We start from the raw sequence: 20,503 nt of genomic DNA on the forward strand, positions 1-20,503 counted from the left end.
ACTTCCAGAAAACTGTAGGTCGGCACTCAGCTCTTTCTTTTTTACATTGCCTTTTTTTAATTCATTGTACTGCATTGTGAATTGTATTCCTGTATTCTATCTTTTTTTAATTTTGTATTAATTATTTTTAATTCTGTATTAATTTCTAACTGTGTTTTAATGTTTTATGTAAAGCACATTGAATTACACTGCTGCTGAAATGTGCTACATAAATAAAATTGCCTTGCCTTGCCTTATATAAACGTAGAATGTTGGAGAATGAATGCATAGAAACAAATCTAAACATTTTAATTATATGTTGTTTAATGATCTGAATGTTGTGGGGAAAAAAACAAATCAAATCAAATTCTTAAATTACCTATCACATTATCTGAAAAAACACTTATGCTGTTTTATTTATTTAATATACATGAACAGTTGTACTTTGCATCAGACAAGCTGACATAAGACCATATGTTATGTTAGGCCACAAAGGCCAGTCAGTTTGATGCACTGTGTGTGTGTCTGTTTAAGAGGACTGGAGGTGGACTAGACTACAAGGTTCTGATTGTGCACATCGAGTGACCTCATGTCTCAAGTCTCATGTCCGATAAAAACACTTCAGTATCTACAGACGCTGGGAAAGGAATTAGAAGCTACGAGAAATAAACAACAATTCATGCTAACATGTTCGTAATGTGCTGCAAAGTTTGGTTTGTTTTGTGTTGGGTGTAGATTAAACTCTATAAGATAAAATAAAGGTGCAATAATAATGTAAAGGGCTTGTATTAAACATCACTCTTTTACAGATACAGTGCTGAAGTATTCTGGGTCCTGTGTTGTGGGTCCCACTTCATCCTGACCTGCAGCCTTGATGGGAGCTCTGGCCAGCGTCAATTTCACTCCCGCGGGCCCCTGAGCATCTGTCCTCTCTACAGACATCACCTTTCCAATGAAATGCTGAAACACAAAGCAAAACACAGCATGTGTAAATCATCGGTGAGTACATCTTCTTGTTGTTCTGCACAGCTCTTTGTCACAAGCTGGTGAGTTGAGAGTTGGTAGATATATTTGCACTGATTTCCCTTGCACAAGATTTCCCAAACAAGTACTATTTTTACAGCCTCAGTGCACAAAATTAACATATTGGCAATAATGACTTCCTCGATAATGATTACTTCCCCAAGTGTTGAGATTTCTGGCTTTTATCTGGCTCTTTTGTGAACCAGACACAACAAAAGGTCCCCAAATTACACTGCAAGATATTTTTGATAAAGGGGGTGAAAGAGCTGTGCAGAAGATATTGTTGCAGTTTCTCGTGTTTGCCAATCGAGGTCTGTAAAAGTCTGCTTACTTATTGTCAGAACAACTGATTTAACCACCTTGCTGAACATACTTCATGTTTTATCTTCTAAAGTCAGTGAGCAGTTCAATCCTCAATATAAATGTTGTGTGTCAGTGAGAGACCTCTGTGAGATGAACTGCAGCATCCTCGTGCTTTGGGTCTGGTCTAGATGATTCAAGATATTTCTCCCTCTGTGCTTTTACTTCCTGTACAAAGAAAGGCAGCAAAACATAAAAACGCCGTTCTTTGTAACAGCAATGCTGACTTGAGGTTATATCTGCGGATGTTAAAGATAACAACCTTTAGGATCTCATAGTTTGAAGTCTTGGAAACGTAACTGTCCCATGACTTGGCTGTAAGATCCCGTTGCTTCCAATGAGACTTAATCTGCAACATAAAGACACCAAAAAAAAACAAGATGTCTGCTGTGTCTACATAGATAAGGTGAAGTCTCATAGACAAATTACTTTCAGTGACAATATGCATCAATTTAAATTTACTGGAAAGCAATCAGAGACTTGCACTGTGTCAAAACTCTAAAAATGTTTTTTTTTTTTTTTAAATTAGAAAATACTTTGGAATAGTCTGGATCTGCCTCAAAATACTATAGACTGTATTTTGGGATAATTGTGCCAGATTAATTTATTCAAGTTTGTGCAATGGTTCATGAGGAAAAACAAATATCTTCAGCTGACTTTCACAGATTTTATTTCAGTCGTCTACTATTTGTGGTTACTGCATTAAACTCTCAGCACCTCTGTGTACATGAGCTCCTCCTCGCCGATGTCCTCCTTCTCCTGTAGCTCCAGGATTCTGTTTTGTTCTGCTGCGACCCTCCTCGCCGTGTCCTCAGCAATCTTACAGATTGTACTCAGAGCCTCCTTATCGGGGGTGATCGGTGTCACACCGTCCAAACTCAGCTCCCTGCTGATCTCTTCCCACACCTCTCCGACCTACAGCAACACGACAGACACCTCAATGTTCAAAGTGCTTCTGTGTCTGAAACAGAAGTCTTTGCTTGCTGTATTAAAAATACACTTCAACATGTTTGCAGGGGATATGTTGATAATTCTAGAGTTTAAATATACAACCAGGAACATCTTGGTCCCATATTTTTCTCTGTTGACACAAACTCTATTTGACTCTTGTCAATTAATCTGATTTCAAATTATTCTGATGGTGTAAAAAAATTACACAATCCTACTTAAAATTGGTGCAGTTACTCCTGGTGCAAATTCAACTAATTCCATAACCAGCATTGGCATTTTCTTTGCTTAATAAACAGCAGTTCTACCTTGAAGTCCAGATATCTCCTGACGATGCTCAAAGTCACATGATGTTTTCTTGACAGTCCAGGAAGGTCTTGAAAACCTGCAAAAGTAACAAATCATTGTTTTTCACAACATAGTTTTAAAATGTCAGTGTACTATATATCTAATTTTGCAAATTAACTGTAGTGCTAATTTTATCAAGGCTGTCATACTTTCCTGTATACATCATTACAGTATTTTGGCATTACGGTCACTGACCTTGCATGTCAAAACCCCATCCGGCCTTTAAATGATAGAGACGTATCTTTTGTTTTCTACAACATGTTTTAGACTACAGCTTCTAGGCTACATGATGAAAACAACATTATCTACATATTTACAGATGTATGGTTTAAATAAGTGACACTGTATTTACCGGTCTAATTCTTTAATAACTTCTTACCAAGTTTGCAGAAGATGGAGTAAATCTTTGATCGCAGGTTCTCTGATAGCTCCAGCACTGCTGCACTCTGTACGTTAGCAGGAAATGACCGCTGGGTGTTCTCCTGCTGGTAATGACTAAGGAGGGGCCTCTGGGGATCTTAAAGTGAGAAAGTGAAAAAGCCAAAAATAAGAGGAAAACCTGTATACATATGAGATTCAAATTCAAATCATTGGTTAATCCTTTGATTGGCGCGTGTTGACACTTTGTCCTGCACTTTCTACAATGTGAAAAGTATGACTGGCTCTGGTGTACTATCTACTTCAGACAATAAGTTGAAACATGTTAGTTAAGGGCTGATGTTTACTCCCTGATGATCTGCCAACCAACAGGTCAGTCTAGATACCAGTGACTGCCATATTTCCTAGATGTACTGTATGTTAACTGTACTTCCTCACAGTCTTGTCATTGACTCATTACTGTTGATAAAACAGTGTGAACCTCTCCCCCTGGCAGAAGGTTGCGGTCCATCGGGACCAAAACCTCACACCTCTGCAGTCAGCCTCATCAACAAGGACCCAGACCCCCACTGACACGGACTCTTAATATTTCATATTAATGCTGAATATGTTTGTTTGTTTATGTATGCACTAACCACCAAGGCAAATTCCTTTTAAGTACTAACTGCAATTAAACTTTTTCTGATTATGATTCTGATTAAAGTCTGCAGACTGACCTGCGATCCCTCCGTGTTGGTTTCGGCTGACTCTGAGCTCTTCCTCCTCGTCCCTCCACAGCTGCAGCAGGAAACTGGGAGCCGTCTGACCGCCGCTGTCCCTCCAGCTCAGGATGTAGGACAGAGTGTTGGCGTTGTCACATAACTCCAGCAGGGTGGCGAGGACGTTGCAGCGCAAGCATCTGGGGCTTGACTGAAGAGAGACACCCAAAATATTTTGGTGCATTATAGACACACAAATACAACAAAAACTTCAGTTAAGCTTCAGGGATTGGAAATCAATCAGCTACTTACACTGAGTAAGTCCAACAGAAGAGACACACCCTCTTTCGCCAAAAAGTAATCTTCTGTGGTGTAGCAACCCACAATGCAGGACCTGATGGGATATAAACTTTCTTAACTGTGGGGAATCAATGAGTGCTTTCCTTCCAGTTAGTCTACCAAATTCTCCAAAACCCAAAAGTGAATCATACTGTATTTACACTTAATGTGTCTTGGACTGTTAAGAAAGCTATACAACAATGGAAAAGCCAAGTGTAAAAAACTCATAAAGGGAAGAAGGATGACGTAAATTGTTTTGCAATCAAAAGGAGATGAGAGTTTAGTATGTTCTTACCTAATTATTTTATTAAACTTGAAGTTAAATAATATACATTTTCCTAGAGATTAAGTTCAAGTTTAAGAAAATATTAAAATCAACAAAATTCATTACCATCTTAAATAAAGATAAACATAAGTTATATAAGCAAAGACCTCGGTGTCCTCAACAATAGTTACACGCCTGAATGTAACCAAAACACATTAGACAGATTCAAATCTGATTTCTGAAACCATACGAGGACACAAGATCTGGGTCTTAATTCAGATCCTGAAAAGAAATAATGACTAACAGAGACATCAATATGCCTTCAGCTAAGGAAGACACATTGATGTGGCCAGTTGTAAACTGACTCTGGACATGACAAGTGTAAATGGGACATTTGTTGGTATGTTTCATTATAATAAATAACAAGCCTACATTTCGTTACATATATGCCTGCACATTTCGTGTTAACGACAATAAAATTGAATAAATTCAAACAGTTAGCCAGTTAATCTTTGAAAGTGTGCCGAGGTTTAGCTGAACTGACCACACGCAGTCCACTGTGGAGAGGATGAGCTTGTTGTGTCCCAGACCGCTGTAGAACTTGTGGGAGCCTTTCTTCAGGAAGTGAACTGCCATCTCAACTCCCTCTGATCCAAACAGTTCCTGTAGTACAACACACCAGGTCTGTCAGTATGGAGATACTGTATGTTGCTGTTACTGAAAATGTAATGTTGTGATCTGAGCATGAAATCTGACTGACAAATGTAAATATAAACATAAAGAAAGTTTGATGGTAAAATCATATTAGTGTTTGAAGTGAAAATGAGATGAAATAACAGTAAATTGTAAATGTAATATTGAAAAAGCTTCACTTGAAGCTCTAAAGCAAAAACATTACATTTATTAATGTGTTGATTAAAGCAGCAATGTTTAAATTGTTTACAAATTTCTTTCTTTGGCAGTAACCAAGTGGTAGTATCAAAGAAGACACTGTGGCAAACAACACTGACCACATCCATTTTCACCGGCATTGTGTTTTTTTTTTTACAAATAAAAACGTATTCTCTTGTCCATCTTTTAAACGGATTTGAAAGATGGTATAATCACATAGTCACCCCCCATATCCTTTCATATTGTATGTCTATGCTGTTTTTCATGTATTGTATGCTGTAAAACCAATTGCCCTCTGGTGACAAAATAAAGTTGAAAGTTAAAGTTAAAAGTCACATAGTGGCTATAAGTTAAACTACTTCTTAGCTGTCTCACAGTGACTTTTGTAATTCAACAGGTTAGTTAAAAGGAGCTTTTATCGGCTTCATAATCTCATCTTTACCTTTCTATGCATGTCACTCTCACACAGCGCTGAAAGTATCAGTTGAATATCTGACTTTATCTCCAGGGTGACTACATCCTCCTCATCAGGGCTCGTTTCCATCTGCATCAAAATCCCTGAGAAAATACAACAGGTACATCTGTATTGACCACGTTTAGTAAGTAAAATGTTTCTGCTGATGTTGTGCACGTTTTAATCAAATTTACCGAGGAGCTGGTTGATGGTTCCTTGATCACAAAGGTCCAGGTGGACTGAATCTTCACCTAAAGACGTCACAGATCTCAGCACTCTGATACAATGTCGCATCTGAGCCTTTTTACTGCCTCTTTCTCCCATGTCACCCTGACCAAAGAGAGCATCTGGAGGAAAGATATGAGGATACTGTTGTTTAATGAAAAAAGACTACAATACCCAAATTATGGAGAAAAACAAAAGCACTGTAATGGGGTTACAGCATCCAAAAATGTTATTTGTTTGCATGTGACATGTTGTATGGTAGTTGCAGTTGAAGCGCTTAAAGCAGTTGAAGTGTCAGTTAAAGTTGATGCATCTACAACATCTCAGAGTGAGTGAGCGAGCAGTGACTCATGTTTTGCTCAAGGGCACTCTGACAGGACACATGAATGTTGGAGTTTGACCTTTGACATTTCCGATACAGGACAGGCTCTCTTTAGTCTCTCGTTAGGAAAGTTTTCCTTGCTGCTGTCGCACCAAATGCTTGCTCTTGGGGGGAAATTGTTGGGTCTCTGTAAATTATAGAGTGTGGTACTCTATCTGTAAAGTGTCCTGAGATAACTTATGTTATGATTTGACACTATGAATAAAAATGGAATTTGTGTTTTGCAGCATCCTCACCTTGAGCAACGCACCAGTCCAGAATGAGCAGCAGACACGCGTTTCCCTGACAGGACATGTAGTCATCCAACATGAGTGGAGCGAGGGTGGAGAGGGCTGCCAGCGCCTGCAGCTGGAGCTCCTCCTGCTGGACGGAAGACCACTGACGTGAAGCTGACCGAGGCTCAGACGAGGCAGCAGGCGGCTTTGCAAGCGTCAGCAGAACAAGCATAACACTTTCCTCTTTATACAGCTATGAGAAGAAAACATAGCGGGAACATTAAAAATGGGTGTTAAAAATGTGACCTTTAGTCAAACAGTTAAAGAGACACTAAGTGTGACACTGAGAGTGTGGGACTGACCTGCAGGGCAGCTAAGTCCTTTGACATTAAAACCAACAGATTCAAAAGCAACTTCTTCATTTTCAAGTCTTCGTTATTGTAGGTGAGCTTGAGGTTGTGGACCAAAGGGTTGTGACTTTTCACTAAAACATAAAGGAAGCATTTTTGTTATCATAAAAGATGCTAATGTAACTGTACTTGTCCTGTTATATTTCAAATGTAAAAATGAGCAAAGATGTATAAGGAAAGAGTGGCCTCACTCTCTGGAAATGTGACCAAAACCACGAGCTGTTTGGCAAATGAACTCTCCTAAAAATAGAAACATGATGTCAAGCAAATTGTGGTGACATATTTTACACACCTTCTCCATATGTGACTGTAAATATCTGCTGCAGTGTGTTTCCATGATACAATGACCTATCCTGTACTCACAATAAGCAGAGAGTTTGGATTTTCCCCGATGAGAGTTGTGATCACAAGCAGATCATTTCTGAGTTGGAGGTCAGATTGTCGGAAACCGCTCATCAGCTGGTGAAAAAACGCTTCTTTCAGTGACCTAATGAACAAATGAACAAAAAGTAAATATCCAAAAGCTCTTTGGACAGAATGAGAGCACAAAAGTAGACAAATGTTTAGAGGGTAGACATTAATTCATCCTTGACTCATATAACTTGAACTTGTTGATAAATTTAAAAGGGATTAACATTTTAGGTTTCTATCTATTTCAGGATTTGTTCTCCCTAAGTACATAAAAAGTAATTATAAGAAATTAACTCTATAAGCACACACTGTCCTCATCAGTCACATATGAAAACATGTTAAACCCACAGGAGACATACATGACACACTCCATGCTGCTGAGCTGAGCAGTGACCTCCTCGCTGCCTCTCTCCAGCAGGTTCCAGAGGATTTCGGTGGAGCGGAACAGGACCTGACCGGACGGGTCGGGTTCGTTCATGTGGAGACAGATCATCTCTGCTCCTCGTGCATTCAGTATTAGCGCACAGTTCATATCTGTGGTTGTAAAATGAAATGCGATTGATGTGATTGATGATAAAACAACCCACTGACCTGCTGACATTGACGCAAGGACACTTAAAAGCACTTTTTTGATTGTTTGTCTGATTGTTATTCGGTCATGAGATGATTTATGTACTTGAGAGCTGGCTACTTTATCTAATGAAGGAGGTTGGATTGACATGTCTGACAGATCCCCTCCTCCACTACCTCAGTGGATCCAGAATAAAATCAGCTACTGACCAGAGGAGCTGGAGAGGATCTGAAGTGTCTGCAGGAGCTGCAGCTTGATGGCGGGCTGGTTATCCAGAGCGGCCATGGAGAGGAGCAACGTCTGAGCCAGGTCACTGCGCTCCAGCAGCTGCAGCCTGTAGCCTGGAGAGGTTGGCTGAAGCCCTGCAGAACACACATTAAAATAGATAATAAAATACATTTTTAGCATGTAAGATGTGAACAGCAAGAAACAAACTAAAGAGAAGACAAAAGAAACAAAAATTACAAATACAGAAAACAACCCATTATTGTTTACAAATGCCTCTTAATAGGAAATCGGAGGAACGGGAACAACACCATACCAATGACAATTTTTGTGATAAACAATGAAAATAATTAAAACAATAGATTCAAAAGAACACAAAAATTTGAGTCTAACTGATGGTGGATTTCTAGTGCAGTAAAAAATATTTTAAAAACATTTTAGTCATATTAATTATATTATGTATACAAAACTGTGTTTATACAGTGTTTATTTACAAAGTTGTTTTAAGATAAGATAAGCCTTTATTGATCCCCAGAGGGGAAATTCGGGTTGAACAATGAGTTTGACGATTATATTTGGCCAGATTGAGAAGCCAATACTGATTCATCATCATATCAGTCTTGTGACGTATCAGTAAGACTGTAAAAAATGTAAAACATGAAATACATACAGAAAGAAAGAAAGAAAGAAAGAAAGAAAAAGAAAGAAAAGAAAGAAAAAAAAAAAACACACACACAAAGAAAAGAAAGAAATAGTCAAAACAAAAAGAAAAGAAAGCAAGGCACAAGCATGCCACCACAGAAGCCATGAGAAAACCTCACTCGGTGAAAGTCTAGAAAATCGGTTGTCAGAGTGGAAAGTCCGAGGCTTTGGCTTGGAGAGACGGTCCGTACCGTCAAGCAGCTGTTTAGGAGCCACACAGCTGTAGAATGATTTCACAGACTCAACTATGTGCTGCCTCACTTCAGCATCTGGCACCCTCATCAGACAGCCTGCCAAGAGAAACACATCTGTCAGAGTCACTCGTCATGGTCACTCCTGTCGGGAGAAACTGCTTTCTTCACTAAAAGACCAAATCAGTTTTGAGCAATGTAAAGTAAAAATCAAGTAAAAAATATATGAAGGATAATATGGACTTTGTAATGTCTTGCATTAAAAAGTTACACAAGCGTGTCAACGCAAAAACAACTGCATTACCACACAACGATAATGTAAATTTCTTTAAATAATGTTTTTAAAGATTATTTTTTGGGGCTTTTCCCTTTTTTCGATAGTGACAGTGGATAGACAGGAAAGGTGGGAGAGAGATGGGGGATGACACGCAGCAAAAGGCAGCAGGTCGGATCCGAACCCAGGCCGCTGCAAAGGACTCAGCCTACATGGGGCGCACGCTCTTACTGGGTGAGCTAGAGGTCACACCACGATAATGTAACTTTGACACACAATACATGTAATATGAGTAAGCCTGGTGATATTTTACATATATTTTTCTGTTAACAAATCTCTTTTCCTGCTGCAGGAATTACTCACCAAATGTGTATTAATCCACCACTGAAAATAGTCCTGAAAATTAAATGTTAAATGTTTGCCAAAAGCGACAGTGCTACAGTACAGTTTAATGTAAAACTATGAAATGAAACTTAAGTGATCCGTGTACCCATGTCAGAGAGGAACTCTATGACGTCCTGGGCGTAGTTCAGCTCATCAGATGCTTTCTCCTTTAGGAAGGGAAGCCTGAGATGAAGCAAATCCACATGTTGATGATGTCACAACAAAAAACATCAGTCTTTTCCATGTAGGCTTGAAATATTTGAGTTTTTTTACCTACAAATTTGAATTGCCTCACACAAAACTGGCACATATTCAGGGTGATCCGTCACTTTCTCAGCACAGATGTTGAGTATTTTGGTGATGCCTGTGAGGTCCTTCAAAAGCTTGAAATAATTTAAGAAGTATAAAAAAAAACATTCAAGCTTATACAGAGAAAAATCCCAGTGAGGGAGGGGAAGTGATGGGGAAAGAGTCACCATGATAACTAAGGTTGTTTCTTAACAGGGAAAATGCTGACAGCAACAGCGTTACAGCTGTAAATTAGAGCCTTGGGAACGACGTTTGGCTCGGTGTTCAGGTTGCATAAGAGCAAATCTATTTCCATCACTGTACCAGGAGACAGTAATGAGGAAAATTTGACAATCTGCTGCAGTGTGTGTGACACCTGAAAGAGATTTATTTTGGAAAATATCTCTTGGAAAGAGAAGTCTGCGTAATCAGAAATCAGAAGACGGAATCCAGAACAAAGGATACAAAGCCAATTTGGTTCCTCTTCAGTAGTTTCTTCAGTACAAAAAGGTGCCTCTCCTTCAAGTTAGCCTTTGGTAAAAACAGAATATACAGTATGATTACATATAACATAACTTGGAAACAGAAAAAAAGTCTGATGACATTCAAGTTGAACTTACTGTCAAAGGATCTTCAAGAAGACGAATCACCTTGATGAGTTCAAGACTTTTAACACTAAACTGTTGAGAAATTACAGTTTAGTCTCGCTTCTTTGGTGACAGACAGACTTGAACACAAGTTTGTCACAATTATTTGTTTATTTAAATACATTTATATTTTGTATTCTTAAGATTTGACAAAATTGTTTGCATTAAACATGGATGGATGGATGGATGGAAGGATGGATGGATGGATGGATGGATGTTTGCATTAAAATGTGTAAACGTTCTTGTAATATTTTGTTGCATGTCTCCAAGTCTTCTTTGAGTTTAAAAAAAGCAAAACTTCAGCCTATTTTATAATATTTTTTTAATTAAGTAAATGCACTTTATTTCCAGATCCATAGTTTATTATAGAAGTAAGGGATAAAGTATGGTCCAACATTTCACAAGGCTTTTCAACCCTCTTTTTTCTTTTTCTTTTTTGTAGTTTCTATACTTAATAACCAAATTCAGAGCTTTGCGCCATCTGGCAATTAGCTAGGTGTTTAAAATTGCACAACAGGTCCACATTTTACATTTTTTTGCCAACTAAATGTGATAATATACAATATATTGTCTAAATAATATTTAAAAAATGTATACAGGTATTCATATAAAATATACTGTATATAATGGATATATTTGAAAAAATCTGCATCGCTGAATTAACCAATTGGAAATGTACCCTGTTGTCTCTAACTACCCATCAAATACAGCTCACACATTAGACTACACATTGCATCTTAATTATATCCTGCCCAAATCATCAAACCAACCCACTCTCCTATGTTAAAGGACTAGCAGGTCACTGGTCTGCTGTCTGCTAATTACTTTAAAAAATAAATAAAGTAACTACACATTTTTGAGGAACATGTGAGCATAAACAGAAATAATAAAGGTATTAAAATCAGATTTTGACATTGAGCCCCTCCATAAAATATAAATAATTCTGGACCCAATGTCCCTTTTCAATAAATATTGAACTTTATTGGTGCATATTCCCATATTTCCCTTTTATTTCGAAACGACATAGATCATTTTGGCTGCATAGTGAATACTTTAAGGACATTTTCTTTATAGTACTTTTACTTTTTAAGTTTTTGAGTGAGTATTTTTGAATTGTGGTATTGCTAATTTTAGGAGATCTTAATACTTGTTGCACCACTGACGTTAGCTAGATGAATATGACCTGTTTACCTCTTGAATATGCTGGTTCTTATCCGGTGCTCTTGGTCTGAATAACCTTACAGGAATGTCCGGTTTTCTTCTGTGCACAACTTTGCTTAAATCCATTTCCAAAATGACAAGGAACCTTTTGCATTAACGTCTTAACGCTACTTTAAACATTGTCGGTAAATTTGAATTGTTGCCTCACGAAATGATTTTGCTGCCAGGTGGTAACGTTAAACTTTAGCTAGCTAAAAGAGTCAGTTATAAACGTTATAAACGCGTCCAAGTTTACTTTCTAACGTCGGTCTCTGTTTGCTAAAAAGAAAAACGACCTAACATTAACGGAAACACAACCTGAACCCGAGTTGTTTCTAGTAACCAAACTCTGTTAAAAAAGCATGTAAAAATAACGTTAGTCATCCAACATCTCCGTTTGCTTGTCTGACGGTGTAACATTATTACAGTTGCCATGGTTACCGTGTACTACGGCAAACAGCAGAGCTCAAAACTAATCTTAACACGAAACGCCCATTTCCGCTATAAAACAGGAAGTGGTATTCTCGCAACAACAGCGCATTGATTTTCACCCACAACAATAAAAGGGAGACGAATTCTAACAATTAAAAAACCCGTCTCAGCTACTCACATAAACGTCATTAATCTCCGGGTTTTAAAGAAACACCACAGTCAGCCATGCTGTCGGATGCAGGTCAGTGGTCATAGCGCGCTGCTACTCACTGCTACATGCTAAATGTGACAGGCGGACATTGTTTGTCTGGTTTAAAGAGCTTGCTAATATGTCGCCACGTTTGCTGTGTTTTCTTACAATTTAGTCTAGTGTTTAATCCTCTTTGGTCAATTTGTAATCAGTTCCGTTAATCCCATTATCTGTCAGAAAGAGACTCATCCGTCACAATAAGGCCTATTCAGAACTGAGCTGCACTGCATTGTCCACTATTAAATATGTATTGTTGTTACCAATGTTTAGACTATCCTGGGAATGCCTCTGGTGCTCGGCGAGCCAAGAAGAGGAGCTCCGGGGACTCCCCGGGGGACGGACAGACCTTGCGCTCCTCTGGAAGGCAGATTAATGTCCGGGTGAAGCGCACCAACAACCCTCCACCTGGACAGGTAAACTGCAGCATGCATGTTCAACCTGATGAACACAGTCATGTCTCAAGTTTCTTACTTGGTTCCGTTTACTTGCCCATTTGTTTGTGTCCGACAGATCTTGAATTTTGAGGCTTTTTTTTAAAGCTTATTTTGGGGAGCATTTTTGGCTTTAATTGACAGTGTATATAGTCGAAAGTCACACAGGAGATGTATGGAGAAAAAGAACAATTATATGTAAGAAAGGGCTGGTTGGATTCAAACCAGGGACGTTGTGGTTTATACTGTCTCAGCCCTTATAGTGCTCTATGAATACAATTGAGTTGAGCTCAGTGAATAGTTTCTCCACACTCTCTTCTAGAGCAAAAGAAAAGCCACAGACACAGAGGAGGAAGATGACCAGTCCGAGAAGAAGTACAGAAAGTGTGAGAAGGCCGGATGCTCTGCCACATATCCAGTTTGCTTTGCAAGTGCATCTGAAAGGTAGCATTTTTCTTGGTATAATATATAAATCAGATCTTTACTCGCTGACTTTTTTTAGAGAGAGATTTGAATTGTGTCTCTTTTTCAGGTGTGCTAAAAATGGATACACATCTCGCTGGTATCATCTGTCATGTGGTGAGCATTTCTGCAACGAGTGTTTTGATCACTACTACAGAAGGTAATGTTGACAGAACAACTACTTGCATAACATTGATAAACAAGTTTGTTTCATGGTGGCATTTATGCTGTTGCATCAAGGCCGTAAGGTTAACTTTTTAAATTTCTTTTCACCGTCAGCCACAAAGATGGCTATGAGACCTTTGCCTCGTGGAAGAAGGTATGGACTAGTAACGGGAAAAGTGAGCCCAGTCTTAAAGCTTTCATGGCAGATCAGCAGCTGCCATTCTGGGTAAGCAGCGTTCCTGGTTACATAGATAAATGTGGTTATTCTATGTTTTCCATGTCACAAATACACTAAGTGAAAAGGTGATGGCTTTCAATGTTAATTGTGATATTTTCCTTTTCAGGTACAATGCACTAAACCAGACTGTAGGAAATGGCGTCAGTTGACCAAGGAGATCCAGCTCACTGCTTCCCTAGCAGCAACGTACCGCTGTGGGATGAAGTTCAACAACATCAAGGTAAACCGGAAATGGGGAAAAAAAAAAAAAAAAATCAGCCAGCCACTAGCAAGCGACATTTGTGATGATGATTTTGTGTCTTTGCCCGCAGTGTGAGGGACTGGACCAGTGCTCCCAACCAGAGGACTTGGTAAGCTGGTGATGTGTGTTATAAGATCTGTTTTGGAATCATAGCAGTTATCATAAAATAAAGTGATGACTTGCATCCTCTTTAATCCCATGCCGTTTCATTCTCACAGAGAGTGGCCGAGGTGACTGACAGCTGGTGGCATTCCATGTTGATTTTGCCTCCGTTGTTCAAAGAAAGTCCAGCCAGCCCGTTCCTCACTGCCTACTACCCTGACTGTGTGGGAATGAGTCCATCAGGCTCTCCAAGCAACATGTCTGAGCTGAGGGCAGATCACTGCAGAGCCGTCCAGCCACAAAGTAAGTCTGTGGGTGTAAGAGGAATGAAAAATGTCAACTCCTATAGTTTATTCTTGGTCAGCCTCCTATTTACAGCTAGAAGTCTAAAGCAAATTGTAATGTGGTGTAGTAATAATGATTGTTTCCCTCAGTTCCAGGCCTGTGTCCATACTTCCAGCCATTCTACCAGCCTAATGAGTGTGGTAAGGCTCTGTGCGTTCGGCCGGATATGATGGAGCTGGATGAGCTTTACGAGTTTCCAGAATTTTCCAGGGATCCCACCATGTATTTGGCTTTGCGTAACCTTATTCTGGCATCCTGGCACAAGAATTGCAAGGTACACTGCAGACAACGTGACGTACAAACATTGCATGTTTTATAATGTTTTCACCTTTTTAGGGTTTGAACCTGGAATATATACAAAGAACATACGACTCTAAACAACAGCAAACTCATATCAAATTTTCCTGTTTTTCTAAAGGAGTTGCTGACTTCCCAGAAATGTGCCATGCACATCATTGTCCGGGGGTTGGTGCGTGTGCGCTGCGTGCAGGAGATGGACCGGGTGCTCCACTTCATGATCAGGAAGGGCCTCATCAACACTGGTGTGTTGGCAGTGAAACAGCCTCTGCTCCCTGAAAGACACGGCTCTGTGAGTGTCCTCATCTTTACTTGATCAGCGCACACCACGTGTCAATGTTTTTTCAATCATCGTTGAGACTTACAGAACCTCCCACATTTAACATTGCAGAGGAACGTTATCATCATCGGTGCCGGGGCTTCAGGGCTGGCTGCTGCACGGCAGCTGCAAAACTTTGGCACTCAGGTAACCTGTCGTTATTTCCTCTGGCACATCTTCTCTGACCTCCTATTTTACCCCTCGCTCGTCACCGTGCTGTCCCGTTACACTCTTGATTTTCATTGGTTTACAGTTGGTGGTGCTTGAGGCCAGGGAGAGAATTGGAGGTCGTGTGTGGGATGATACTTCTCTGGGCGTCACTGTAGGGCGAGGAGCTCAAATTGTCAATGGCTGTGTAAACAACCCCATCGCCCTGATGTGTGAACAGGTAAGAATTTTGAAGAACTCTAAAATCAGCAAAGAAAGAATTCTACATATTTCTGCTGTACATTAAACTTGATTTGTAAGTCTTGCTTGTCATCTGATTAATGGAAACTACTAAACTGTCCACTATTGTGGCGTTTTTTTGTACGTGACTCTAGGATTTGTCTTTAGTCTAATTTGACTCTTCACTCTTCTGCTGCAGATGGGCATCAAGATGCACAAGCTGGGAGAGCGGTGTGACCTCTTCCAGGAGGGGGGGCAGGTCACTGACCCAGCCATTGACAAGCGCATGGAGTTCCACTTCAACGCCATCCTGGACGTGGTGTCAGAATGGAGGAAGGACAAGACGCAGAACCAGGACACACCACTAAGAGGTGGCGAACTGTTATCCCCAAACACAACGTGATTTGTTTTAATCCAAAGTGTGAAGTTCAGTAAAGTCACTTTAACAAGTGGGAGCTTTGATAGCTTTTATTATCAGACTTTAATAGCAATGACAGCAGCCATTCTCATGTTTGGCCTCACCTGCAAATTATTACTACGTGGTCAAGATGATGAGCTCTACGTATAAAATCCAGATGTCATAGTTGTGACATGGGGGAGGGGGGGAAAGGAACACATTGCACTACTGGACCATTCACAAGTGTGAATATGTACAATGCAAGTTACATAGAAGTAGTGCTGAGAAAAAGTGTGCTACTCAGCAAAACTATTTCCTCAATAAAAAAAAAAACAACCTATAGAAACAGAATTTGGTCAGCGTTTAGGAGATATTTGACCTTTTTAGTTGTATGCCTTTAATCTCTACAGAAAAAGTCCAGGAGGTGAAGAAGAACTTCCTTCAGGAGTCTGGAATCCAGTTCAGTGAGTTAGAGGAGAAAGTGCTTCAGTTTCATCTCAGCAACCTGGAGTACGCCTGTGGAAGCACGTTAGACCAGGTCTGGAAAACTCAAACGCTAAAGGGCTGCAAGATAAATTACATTTTTAAATTAAGGCTGGTTTATTGTGAATACATTCCCCATACATGTAGATTTTGTGGCTTTAAGATGATGGAAAAAAAGTCTATTTGTTTCTAGGTATCGGCAAGATCTTGGGACCACAATGAGTTTTTTGCCCAGTTCTCAGGAGACCACACTTTACTCACCAAGGGCTACTCTGCTTTACTCCACAAACTGGCCGAGGGCCTCGATATCCGCACAAAGTGCCCGGTTTGTAATGCAATCTTTTAATTTCAGAAGCTACTTTTACCTTTTCTTACAGTACGTTGGCTACTACATAAATAAATCCCAATGTTTTAAATCAAAATCAGGTGTACATATTCTTTTTTTCAATTCCAGATTCAGGCCATTGATTACTCTGGTGATGTTGTCAAAGTTACCTCCTCCAACGGGTCCCAGTGGAAAGCACAGAAGGTAAAAACATGTTGATAAGTTACAAAATGTATCTTTTTTTTTTCAGACTTTGTCTTGAATGTGGATGTATTCAGTGTGGATCATCATGATTTAATGTTACTCTTTTAGGTTCTTGTTACGGTCCCATTGACTTTACTTCAGAGGAACTTGATTCAGTTCAACCCTCCACTTCCTGAAAGGAAATTGAAAGCAATTCACAGTCTAGGAGCTGGTATCATAGAAAAGGTAATAACTGTTTTGATGTTTACTTTATAATTCTAGGGTTAGATAACCAGTACATGCCACCGGGCAACTGTTGGCAAATGTATTCAGAACATTTAGTTTTAAGACAAAAATAACAGTGAAAATTTGCTTCCTTGTTGATGCTAAACTATTACTTTAAAACTTCTTCCAGATCGCTCTTCAGTTCCCGTACAGATTCTGGGACAAGAAAATCCAAGGTGCAGACTACTTTGGTCACATACCACCAGGCACTGACAAGAGAGGCATGTTCAGTGTCTTCTATGACTTGGATCCACAGGTTTGTTTTTACTCTTTTTTTTTTTTTTTTTTTTTATTTATTTTTTTTTTTCACCCAACAAGATAATATCTTACCGCTCAACATGTCTTTTAATCACATTCTCTGCTGTCAGAAATTACACATATGATACCTGTTCTTACCAAGGAAAATAGGTTTGAACTACTGGTTTTAGACTGCAAACCAAACTACGAGAACAATGCTCTTTATGTTTTGAAAAAATGGACATTTGAATGCTGTCATAACAAGTATACAGAAGATAAAGAAAAGAAAAAAGATGAGGGAGCATTAAAATAGAGTACAAAAATAGAAGTAGCATTTCTTGATTTTACATTTTGACATGGCCTGATTAAATGGCCCTTATGCTTTATTTGTGTGTAGGGGAAGCGGGCTGTCCTCATGTCCGTTATCACTGGTGAGGCTGTTCCTGCTGTCCGAGACATGGAGGACAAGGAGGTGGTGGATGAGTGCATGAAGATCCTGCGAGAACTTTTCAAAGAGCAGGTAAAGCTGTCACATTCTGCTAGTGTAACTGACACTTTGTTGCTTATTACATTATGCAGGGTAACTGATCCCTGAGTTCATTGTTTTTTTTTATGTTCTTGCTCTAGAAAAAGGATTCAACACATCCAATTCAAGTGGCACATTTTCTATTAACATTTATTACCTTTTTTATACACCTTTATTTCAGATCTACTTGTATGTTTTGTGTTTCTCATTACTGACCGGACTTATTTACTGTCCGTCATCCTTGTTAGGAGGTCCCAGAGCCGCTGCATTTCTTTGTCACACATTGGAGCAAAGACGTGTGGTCCCAGATGTCCTACAGCTTTGTAAAGACGGGGGGAAGTGGAGAGGCCTACGACATCCTCGCTGAAGACGTGCAGGGAAAAGTGTTCTTTGCTGGAGAGGTAATGCTGCTTTTACCATTTATTTAAAAGAAGAAGAGAGAAATCAAATGTCTGTTAATTTAAAGTGATAATGTGAGTTGTATTTGCTTTTGACAGTATTATGGATAAGCTAACAGTTCTTTGGAGTCTTCCCCACTGCACTTTTCATATCAACAGTTCTTTTACACAGAAGACTTAATAGGAAAAGCACAAATGTTACTAAATAATGACTGCTTTGTTCTATTAAAGTGTCCCAGTAAACCATGACTATGTGACAGGGAGAGAGCATGAACAATACCAGGACCCTGAAATCAGAGCAGCTAAATGGAAGTCAGCCATCATTAAGTTTATTATTTACACCTGTGCTTTTCCTACTGTAACATTTCAGAATTACTTATGTAAAAAAGGCCTCTCAAACCACTACTGTTAAAGTTTGGGTGTCTGCAGGTGGTGCTTGGCAAACTAACCTGTTTTTGGTTCATAAAAAAGAAATTATGTTGCAGGAAATAAATTACTTTGAGTGCACCACGTTTGATGAAATAATCTTAAAACAAGTTCCACTTATGTGGTGCTATCTTTTTCTGGAGCTTTCTAAGGATGAGATAATGATGAAAGATTTGATTAAAAAACCTAGTTAATTAAGCTAAAATTACTTTGTCAAACTGAATTACTATTGTTTATATATAAGTTGTTCACAGCAGTCAACCTGCTTACGTCAGATATTTGGGCATTGTTTCGTCATTAGCTATCCTATATCAGGCTATCATATTGCAGACTTTAAAACGTTTAATGGATTTGTTGTTGTTGGTTTTCGTTACCAGGCCACCAACAGACATTTCCCTCAGACTGTGACGGGAGCCTACCTGAGTGGGGTCAGAGAGGCCAGCAAGATGGCTGCTATGTAAACTCTGTCAGTACCTGAGCACTCCCAAACACCAGCATGGACACACGGGTTGCACAAAGCAGCAGACCGTTAAACAACCTGGACTGAGTTAACCTTGCTCCACTTGTAATGATATTTCACTGTACTGTGATGCGTCTGATCAGCAAGATGCTGTTAGATACTTTTCCAACAGCGGGGTCAAGTAGGGCTTTTCAGGGCCTGGGCTCTACATATTTAACACAAACAAGTGCTTTTTATTTATATAAAAAAATCAAGCTGGTAAAACGTTTGCAGGTGACACGACACAAAATGAAGAGCAAGACATCAATAATGGATAATCCCTGTGCAGCTCTGCCTGGGTCCACTGTGCTAGAAAGCAGGATGATGTTGAGTTTAATGAGTGGTGTAGGTAGCACTTCAGTGATTAAAAAATGGTCAGAACATTTCATTTTGAAAGATTAAGGTTCTAAAACATTGGTAAACTCTCTGTTGTCTAATCATTAATTAAGTCAAATTTAATTTCCAAGGATCAAGTTTCAAGAGATTATATCATAGTGATATTAAAAAATCTTTGAGTGTTACCAATGTTTTATAGAGCTGTAATGATAGATTAGCATTATGTGATATGTGTTGGGTGATGTGAAATGGGAAGTTAGATATATATATAGTAGGAGTACTTCTGTAGCACTTTTGATTTAAAAACAGTAAGAAATGAATAGTTCATGTGTATGACAAGTTGAATAGCAAGTATGACAGAAGGATTGTCCCCCTACGGTCTCAGGGATGTGATCAAGACAACAGAAAATTACAGAAGAAAATAATTTTGAGAGGACAATTCTGAAAATGGTTGGAACAAAATAACACAACCAACCGAAGGAGGAAAAAAAAACTATTTCTCTTTTATTAGTTTCAATGAGCAGCACAACAATGTCCTCACTTTCTTTGATTAATGTTGACTAATGAAGCTTTACATGTACTGTAGGTCCTCATATCTCTGTCTGGATCAGTACATCTAGATGATCATGTCCTGTTTGTCCAGCATTACAGTGCTTGAGTATTTATCTTGTATGTGTGTAATAAACTGAGCTATCAACTGCCATACTGTCCACTTTCACTTGTGGATGAATATTTGTCTCTTCAATTCAGCATAATTATATTTATCGATCAGGATTTTTGCCAACCTTTTCTTTAAAGTCAACTTAAATGGGTTATTAGAGTAATGTCTAAAGATATGAATAGAGCTTAAACAAGAATCCAAGACCTACTTAACCAGCAACAATTTGGATATTTAATTGGATCCCAAACCTCCCCTGGAGTTGTCCCCCTT

General features: G+C 39.1%; 2 protein-coding genes across 3 annotated transcripts; one reads left to right on the forward strand and one right to left on the reverse strand.

Moving 5' to 3' along the window:
* Positions 1–281: 281 nt before the first annotated feature.
* Positions 282–12,213, reverse strand: cfap69 (cilia and flagella associated protein 69). Of its 2 annotated transcripts, none has more exons than XM_028597542.1 (23): positions 11,800–12,213; positions 10,582–10,641; positions 10,427–10,492; positions 9,947–10,056; positions 9,780–9,856; positions 9,016–9,114; positions 8,107–8,259; positions 7,686–7,860; positions 7,279–7,402; positions 7,107–7,155; positions 6,868–6,989; positions 6,527–6,758; positions 5,878–6,030; positions 5,672–5,787; positions 4,883–5,001; positions 4,047–4,128; positions 3,753–3,945; positions 3,038–3,175; positions 2,619–2,695; positions 2,080–2,277; positions 1,625–1,711; positions 1,447–1,530; positions 282–939 (listed from the first exon to the last, which is right to left on the reverse strand). In XM_028597542.1, exons 1-23 carry the CDS (start codon positions 11,893–11,895, stop codon positions 775–777), a joined length of 2,775 nt encoding a protein of 924 aa, XP_028453343.1. In that variant the 5' UTR covers positions 11,896–12,213; the 3' UTR covers positions 282–774. The 2 variants fall into 2 exon arrangements, with proteins under 2 accessions (XP_028453343.1, XP_028453342.1); XM_028597541.1 differs by having other exon boundaries at positions 8,944–9,114.
* A 92-nt stretch (positions 12,214–12,305) lies between these two features.
* kdm1b (lysine demethylase 1B) lies at positions 12,306–20,275 on the forward strand. The gene is made up of 21 exons (XM_028597006.1): positions 12,306–12,481; positions 12,761–12,903; positions 13,244–13,365; positions 13,454–13,543; positions 13,663–13,774; positions 13,893–14,006; positions 14,098–14,136; positions 14,246–14,432; positions 14,564–14,748; positions 14,893–15,063; positions 15,163–15,237; positions 15,344–15,478; positions 15,677–15,848; positions 16,285–16,412; positions 16,551–16,682; positions 16,812–16,886; positions 16,995–17,111; positions 17,281–17,406; positions 17,785–17,907; positions 18,162–18,314; positions 19,115–20,275. Exons 1-21 carry the CDS (start codon positions 12,466–12,468, stop codon positions 19,196–19,198), a joined length of 2,499 nt encoding a protein of 832 aa, XP_028452807.1. The 5' UTR covers positions 12,306–12,465; the 3' UTR covers positions 19,199–20,275.
* Positions 20,276–20,503: the final 228 nt, after the last annotated feature.

The sequence above is a fragment of the Perca flavescens genome, chromosome 14 (assembly GCF_004354835.1).
Source record: "Perca flavescens isolate YP-PL-M2 chromosome 14, PFLA_1.0, whole genome shotgun sequence".
Lineage (NCBI taxonomy): Eukaryota > Metazoa > Chordata > Actinopteri > Perciformes > Percidae > Perca > Perca flavescens.